We start from the raw sequence: 9,285 nt of genomic DNA, 5'->3' as shown, positions 1-9,285 counted from the left end.
ACGAGTAGTTTTAGACTATGACATCCAAACACATCCAATAATATTCGTTTTTATTTTATATTCGGGTTTTTTTTTATTGATTTACGTTTTTTATTTGAATCGTTTTGGATTTGAAGATCTGTAATGGCATTAATATCATATTGCAGTTTCATCTTGCATATATTTGTGTTTTTTCTATAACTAAATGATAGTTAGTGTTTAAAGTTTCAATAAACAATTTAAATTAAACTCCATTATTAGAATTATAATTTTAACAAAAATTTGATTCTTCAATCTAAGCAAACTTTTGATTCTCGCAAACTGGAAAAAGTATGATAAGATTGTATCTAAATGAAAATACAAATGCTATAAAATGTTAATTTAAATTATTTAATTTTTACGATAATTCTTGATAGGAAATAAAAAACAAGTTTATTATGAGTTTTATTTAGATCTAGAAATTTTATTGATAATCATGACAAATACTTTCAAATAACATTTGATCAATTAAGTGAAGCAATCTTAGCATCAATCTCCTTAATTTTCTCATCTATCATCTTGATGAAATCGATTGGACTGCCAATAGTGTGGTTGGCTAGCAAATCTGGAGTTTGAATGCCACTCATCATAAGAAGATCTATCAGTTTCTTCCGATTGTCTTGTTTCTGCTTTTCCAATTTGTCTCTAGCTTCAACAATTTTCTGTCGGAGAAGACTCTCTTCGTTCACATTCTTCGTTTCATCTACTAGAGATGAATTCTGACACCTTTCAACATTTTGATTGCTTGCCGGTGAATTATGAGAGACCTAATTTATAAAATTAAAAAGGTTGAAAATTATAACAATGGTTGAAATATCATAAAGAGTTGTAATTTTTCTTACCTTCAGTGAATCACCCTTCTTTCTTTTTGTACAGAAACGATTCGCCTTCTTCTTATTCATGGACGCAACTGGGTTTCAAAAATAATTAACAAGAAACCAAATTTTGTGTGTGTGTTATTCTCCTCCTATCGTTCGGCTTTTATAGAGTTTTACGTCAAACATCATTAAGTCTTTTGTTTGGATACTAGATATTATTTTTGATTTAAAAAAGGAAAGAAATTTAGGCGTATATTATTTTCATTTGGTAAAATTTTCAAATTTGTGTGTTATATTGACAACTAATTGAAAGTCTTTTGTCAAAAATCATCATGCTCTAACTTTGAAGGGGTTTGGAGGGCTTAGATAAATTATTCAAATATAATTTATGTTGTTATATTATTTCAAAAATTAAAAATATGTTAACAAAAAAAAAATTTTAAAAAATGTTAAAGATTTCTCTATATTTTTCTTAATTTTTTTTTTTGAAAAACCTTCCATTTTCCTCCCTTCAAATTAGGAATATTTTACCATCTTGATTGTCTCATATGAGATTTGAACTATATTCTTTCAAGTTATAAAGTCGAATTTTTATCACCGGCACTTTAATGAGTATTTGATAGTCGAGTTGTTTTCTCCAAATTTTTTTTTTATGACAATATCTAAATTTTGTTTTTTGGTCAAAATATTATAAAGTTAAATAAATAATTTTTTATATTTATTTACATAATATTCATATTTACTCTTATTTATTGATGTAACTATACATTAATTTAATATAAATTAATTAAATTATTATTTTATTCTAGCTAAATTTTTAAAATCAAATATTTGTATATTTTAATATTTATTTTCTATCTTGTATATTAATCTTTCATCAACTAAATTAATATTCTCATAAATATTTTTGACTAGCTTTCACTTTAAAGTACTTTAATTTATTTTAATCATAATTAAAATATGAAATTCCTTTTTCGTATTTTTTTATTATTCAATTCTAATTATTATATTAAATTATATTCAAACACATAAATATTTGTTTGATTATAATTTTTAATATCCTCAAACTTTACACCCATTATAATTAGCACTTCAATTTGTTTTTCTTTTATGTATTTTTTTTTTGTTTCTAACACAAGTCTTATATATTATTATATTATATAAATTTCAAATTATACACCGTAAATATATTTAAATCTATATAGCATAGAAATTAAGATGCTGAAAACAAACCAATTATATTGAAACAAAGTTTATATAACAAGATTAAACTTTTATAATCTGTAATTTAATCTAAGAGATGTTGTATAAATTTTAAATTTATTATTTATCAATACTACAATAGAAAGGGAAAAAGACCAAACATTTTCTCCGAAGGGATGAACTAACCTAACTTAACATTGGTCATCATCTTTTACCATAGTTTTGATTAAGCTGATTGTTTCACCAATCAATAATAGAATCTTTTAGCATACCGTGGAATAGTCTTACGCCTTTAGCTCTTACAAATTAAAAATTTGTAAGTTTTCTAATTAAGGTGGTAATGAGCTAGGGCAAATGAAGCAGGTTGATGGTAAAAAAATTGTTGCACCTAAGAAAACCTTTGTGCAAAAGACCAAAGGTAATGGTGATAACATTTTGTGTAACAAGGAAGATGCCCCATACTTTTTCCAAAGGTAAGCAACCAATAGAAATCCCTGAATCAATAAAAAAGGTGTGACAAGTTTAATTGAAACACCAATTATTATGGAACAAGACCTCAATCCACCTTTAGTTGATGGAAAACTTGTCTCATATACTCTAGCAATGGAAGAAGAAACTATAAGTTCTGATGACTTGAAATTTATAGATGCCATATTATTGAATGGGTAGGAAAACCACATAGAAAAAGTTTGTCGCAGTCAGCAAAAATTCAATGAAGTCGCCACTATTATTTATTTGTCCTAAGGACGGGAAGATAACAGGAAAACCCTAAAGCTATGGATAAACCGATCGTCGCGACCAAGTTAAAAGGGTTCGTGAGTCAGTCAGGCGAGGGGAAGGTGTTAGGCAACCCTCACCTCTCTTGTACTCAATAGGAACCTTCTCCAATCTTATGGTTCTGGTGCGTTTCCTCATTGCTTGCTTATTCTGCTTTTAAATATCTATTTATGCACGCAGAAAAAATCTATGAAAGGTTAAAACAAAAAAAGATTAAAAGTTGACTCACATTGGTCTCGCAACCGTGTGTCGTATTCTCATAGTGCAATGAGAAATTAAGAGTCATCGTAGGTCGAAGTGTTGGTTAGCATTTTTTTAGTTTATGAAAAGATTCGATCTTGATTAGAATTAAATCGTGCAGAGCAAAGAAATTAATTTGAGTTATCGCAGAGAAGCGAGAGTGATTTTAATTATCGAAGAAGCAAAGTTTGGTGAGTTTGAATGGATTTTAGTGTCTTGATTCGAATAATATAATTAGTAAAGGCGTTCACCTATCCTGTTATTTGCAAAAATGTTAAAATTAATTTGATTATGAAAAAAGCTCGAATATACACAGGGTTTTCATTTTTAAATCTTAAATATCAATCGGTAAGACATTAAGTCAACCGATTAATTATTTGAGAATGTGGTGGATGTGCATCCACCCCGTCTGTTCACTCGTAAAAAAAAGAATTGAATTAATAAAAAAGCATTTTATTTATTTACTTTTATATTTAAATATGTACATGATGAGAATTATTTACGAACGAAGGGGATGTTAAATTTAGTTGGGGAAAGCTATAGCATCATCATTCCTTCCACCTCTGCCAGCCATTGTTCTCTTATTCACAAAACAATTCCGTTAGAACAAAAGTATCGACAGTGATACACACACTAGTCGCATACAGGAAATAGTAACAAGACTCTGGTCACAACGACCGACTATGCTCTGATACCACTATTGTAACACCCTTCTAAACCCCCGCGGCAGTTAAAATAAAAATCAGAGTAAACATAAAACAAGGGTGTCACAATTAATAAAAATAATGAAAACCATAAGTCGTTCGTCATGCTTTATTAGGAACGATCCACAAAATTATCAAAATACATCATCGACACAGCGGATTGTCATTTAACGGTATCGTAAGACATCACCAAAATATAAACCAAACGGTACATAATCCAAAACAATAAAATAGAGTATCATAAGTAACTCTTAAGTCTATCGTTCCCCAGTGTTACAAATCAGAGCATGACTCGACACGGACTACGGACTAGCCTATGAGCTATCCTCACCAAATCAAGATGCCGCTACTCCTTAATCTGAAAATATCAACATGTAAGGGTGAGTCTCATTCGAAATTAATAAGTATTATGCAGTCATAAGTAATAAGACATCATAGCATTATCATTCACCCAATCACAACATGTATTCAGATTTTATAACAACGAATCACACACCAAAATCAAACACATCACCAAGTATAATACACAACCATTTGATCATACTATATTATCATGCACATGAACGACTGACACTATGCATGTGGTACCATACATGGACTAAACCCATCCAACTGATCTTTCATCATCTAGATACAGTCCAACCGGCACAAATTTCGCACAATGGGAATTATGCCCACCATCTGATCCCCAACATCACCAGGATCCATCACCAAAATGCATATGAATGAACGTACACATATGTCATACTTATAACATCACCGATCCGATGCTTCGCATCGTCTCATTACAACTCACCATTTCATCACCAATAAGCATGCACATGTATTAACAATCATTCAGTCATATCACATATAATCATGTCAAAAACAACACCCAAATCAAAATGAAATTCAAGTGGCTACACCACCACAACAATACATTTTTACATTCACACATATATGTACACAATGATATAATCCATTAATTAAATTAAATCACCATTTAAAATAAACTAGGGACACTTCCCATTTCATCAATTCATTACATAAAGCTTTAAATTAGCTTCGCAACGCTCAAAACGGCGCCCAAAACGGATGTACGGTTTGAAAGTTATGCCCCTCAGAAAATTTGTCAAAAATTGAAAGCTATGCGTCAACGCAAACCCCCTTCAGGTCGACGCATTGAATTTTCTGTCACCCTCGGGTATGCGCACGCTGACCCTATAGGTCGACGCATGCTGTCACTCAGGTCAACGCAAACTGATACTTAGGTCAACGCATCTGACGCTTAGGTCGACGCATTCTTCGCAGATGCAGAATTTCTCTGCGATTTTAACATGTTTCTTCTCCCAATCTCATCCAAATCGCACCAAAACAGTCTCATACCAAAAACTCATCAATTAACATATTATAATACAAATATAACACGTTTTAGAAGTCATCTAACACCAAACCATTCATCAAATTCATCAATTGCATCAAATCAAGATAAACAACCTAAATTCCCCAAAACCCCAAAAACCAAAACATGCAATGGAACCAAACAACAATCCTAATAAGTTTACTACCCTGATTATATAATAATCACTAACCCGAAGAGTCCCCCATTACCTCTTGAGTCAAATCTTCGAAGGTCCTCTTCTTCCTCTTCTTCTCCTTTTCACGTATCTTCTCTTTTTCTCAGACTTTGCTCTTTTTGCTTCTAACTTCCTCTTTTCCAATTTCCTTATTTTATGAAAAATAGAAAATATCTCAATAAGGCTTACATAGTTAACACCTCTCTTTTGCTAACCACTACACCAAGCCCAATTGTCTATTTCTACAATATTCTTCAATAATTTACCAAAAATACCAATTAATCCAATTAAATAATTTAAAATTCAAAAAAATTAAATAATGGAAAATATGGGGTGTTACAAGGAGGGATATTCTTACTCCAAGAGTAAGTTATCAAGACTTACTTCTCATCATGACCATTGATTCTTCTCAATCTAATGGTTAAAATTAATGAGTATTATTTTTCTCTCTCCACATTTAATTACTTATTAATTTAAACCATTGGATTGAAAATAATCAATGGTCATGATGTGGAGTACGTCTTGATAACTTACTCTTGGAGTAAGAATATCCCTCCTCTATATATGAGGAGGGATATTCTTACTCCAAGAGTAAGTTATCAAGACTTACTCCTCATCATGACCATTGATTCTTCTCAATCTAATGGTTAAAATTAATGAGTATTATTTTTATCTCTCCACATTTAATTACTTATTAATTTAAACAGTTAGATTGAAAATAATCAATGGTCATGATGTGGAGAAGTCTTGATAACTTACTCTTGGAGTAAGAATATCCCTCCTCTATATATGAGGAGGGATATTCTTACTCCAAGAGTAAGTTATCAAGACTTACTCCTCATCATGACTATTGATTCTTCTCAATCTAATGGTTAAAATTAATGAGTATTATTTTTCTCTCTCCACATTTAATTACTTATTAATTTAAACCGTTAGATTGAAAATAATCAATGGTCATGATGTGGAGTAAGTCTTGATAACTTACTCTTGGAGTAAGAATATCCCTCCTCTATATATGAGGAGGGATATTCTTACTCCAAGAGTAAGTTATCAAGACTTACTCCTCATCATGACCATTGATTCTTCTCAATCTAAAGGTTAAAATTAATGAGAATTATTTTTCTCTCTCCACATTTAATTACTTATTAATTTAAACAGTTAGATTGAAAATAATCAATGGTCATGATGTGGAGTAAGTCTTGATAACTTACTCTTGGAGTAAGAATATCCCTCCTCTATATATGAGGAGGGATATTCTTACTCCAAGAGTAAGTTATCAAGACTTACTCCTCATCATGACTATTGATTCTTCTCAATCTAATAGTTAAAATTAATGAGTATTATATTTCTCTCTCCACATTTAATTACTTATTAATTTAAACCGTTAGATTGAAAATAATCAATGGTCATGATGTGGAGTAAGTCTTGATAACTTACTCTTGAAGTAAGAATATCCCTCCTCTATATATGAGGAGGGATATTCTTACTCCAAGAGTAAGTTATAAAGACTTACTCCACATCATGACCATTGATTCTTCTCCATCTAATGGTTAAAATTAATGAGTATTATTTTTCTCTCTCCACATTTAATTACTTATTAATTTAAACTGTTAGATTGAAAATAATCAATGGTCATGATGTGGAGTAAGTCTTTATAACTTACTCTTGGAGTAAGAATATCCCTCCTCTATGTATGAGGAGGGATATTCTCACTCCAAGAGTAAGTTATCAAGACTTACTCCTAATCATGACCATTGATTCTTCTCAATCTAATGGTTAAAATTAATGAGTATTATTTTTCTCTCTCCACATTTAATTACTTATTAATTTAAACCGTTAGATTGAAAATAATCAATGGTCATGATGAGGAGTAAGTCTTGATAACTTACTCTTGGAGTAAGAATATCACTCCTCATATATAGAGGAGTAAGTTTTCAAGACTTACTCCTCGTCATGACCATTGATTCTTCTCAATCTAATGGTTAAAATTAATGAGTATTATTTTTCTCTCTCCACATTTAATTACTTATTAATTTAAACCATTAGATTGAAAATAATCAATGGTCATGATGTGGAGTAAGTCTTTATAACTTACTCTTGGAGTAAGAATATCCCTGGGTTATATTTACTCCAGGAGTAAGTTATTATAACTTACTCCAAATCTAGACCATTGATTCTAATCAATCTAGTGGTTAAAAATAATAAGTAATTAAATGTGGAGAGAGAAAACTATTACTTATTATTTTTAACCATTAGATTGAAAAGAATCAATGATCTAGATTTGGAGTAAGTTATAATAACTTACTCCTGGAGTAAATATAACCCTCCTTATATATATATATATATATATATATATATATATATATATATATATATATATATATATATATATAGAGAGAGAGAGAGAGAGAGAGAGAGAGAGAGAGAGAGAGAGAGGAGGGATCAAATTACACCAATATATTACACTAATAGTTACACTCATTTAAAACCTTTGATATGATTTTAATCTAATGGTTAGAAATGTCCACTTAGTGACTCATGATTGTTTCTTAAAATAGTTTCCTCATATTTTTGGTAATAAATCATTTTTTATTTTATCAAATCATAACTTATTTTTCACATAAAATTAAAAAAGATCTCTCCTACTTTTTATAACAATTAAACTACTCTTCATTTTAAAAAAGAAATCGTGTTTGTTAAAAAAAACTTGATTCAAAATATTTTTAAAAATAAATCATTATTCAAAGTTAAAAAAAAGTTATCTAATGTAAATAATAAATTGTTTAACTTTTAAATATAATTCAAAATAATACTAAAAATATGTTAAAAAAAATGCAAAGCTAAATATTGAATAATTAGTACATAATAATAATAGTGTGAGTAAAATATAATATCTTATTTTTAAAAATATCAAAATTTGTTTAAAATTAAGAATACATATTTTTTATAAAAAAATTATATTTTTATTAGGAAACATTAGGAATCACGTATTTCAAAAAAATATTAATAAAAATCACAAAATTTTTATTAATATTTCTTAAAACTACGTAATTTTATATATTTCCTATTAACAAATGTTATTTTTCATTAAATATTTTTGACTCTCAATTTTAAACAAATCAAATTTTTTTAATAAAATAAAGTTACATTCATTTCACTTAATGTTATTAATTTTTTTTTAAAAATAATGTGATTTTTAATATTTATTAATAAAAAAATATTTTTAAATTAAAAAACAAATATTTTTTCTAAACTTTTAAACAAATTTCACTATTCTATTTAAATAAAATTATATTGTATTTATTATTTTACACTATAAAATTGATATATTTTTTAAAATAATTCAAAATTGTATAATATAAAAATAAATAACAAATAATGAGTGATGATTAACCCGAAATATATATATATATATATATATATATATATATATATATATATATATATATATATATATATATATATATATATATATATATATATATATATATATATATATAAAGTGAACAATAAAATAGATAAATTTTCTATTATTCTTAAAAAATTTCATTTTATATATATATATATATATATATATATATATATATATATATATATATATATATATATATATTTATTTATTTATTTTTTTTAAAATAAACAAAAAATTTATGTATTCATTATTCATTATTTAATTTTGGGTTAAATATGTTTCTAGTCCCTATAAAATTACTAAAAATTACTTTTAGTCCCTATAAAAAAATAGTCGACTTTTAGTCCCTATAAAATTATTTTTGCACTCATTTTTAGTCCCTCTACAGGGACTAAAAGTGAGTGCAAAAATAATTTTATAGGGACTAAAAATCAACTTTTTTTATATAGGGACTAAAAACCAAAGTTGAGATATTTATAGGAACCAAAAACTTATTTAACCCTTTAATTTTTTATACACATTTTGAACTTTATTTTATATTCTATTTAAGTTTGGTA

The 9,285-nt window shown here is 27.8% G+C and overlaps 1 protein-coding gene across 1 annotated transcript; it reads right to left on the bottom strand.

Moving 5' to 3' along the window:
* Positions 1-426: 426 nt before the first annotated feature.
* Positions 427-960, bottom strand: LOC131600073 (uncharacterized). Its single transcript, XM_058872305.1, has 2 exons — positions 861-960; positions 427-785 (listed from the first exon to the last, which is right to left on the bottom strand). Exons 1-2 carry the CDS (start codon positions 918-920, stop codon positions 483-485), a joined length of 363 nt encoding a protein of 120 aa, XP_058728288.1. The 5' UTR covers positions 921-960; the 3' UTR covers positions 427-482.
* Positions 961-9,285: the final 8,325 nt, after the last annotated feature.

Source organism: Vicia villosa, linkage group LG4 (genome assembly GCF_029867415.1).
Source record: "Vicia villosa cultivar HV-30 ecotype Madison, WI linkage group LG4, Vvil1.0, whole genome shotgun sequence".
In the NCBI taxonomy this organism is placed as follows: domain Eukaryota; kingdom Viridiplantae; phylum Streptophyta; class Magnoliopsida; order Fabales; family Fabaceae; genus Vicia; species Vicia villosa.
Note: the sequence above shows the minus strand (reverse complement) of the source record. Positions and strands in the feature narration are given on the sequence as shown.

Coding starts and splice junctions, on each gene's coding strand:
- LOC131600073 (XM_058872305.1), bottom strand. CDS start 920: ATGAATAAGAAGAAGGCGAATCGTTTCTGTACAAAAAGAAAGAAGGGT. Junction 786..860: donor AGAAGGGTGATTCACTGAAG/GTAAGAAAAATT, acceptor TTTATAAATTAG/GTCTCTCATAATTCACCGGC.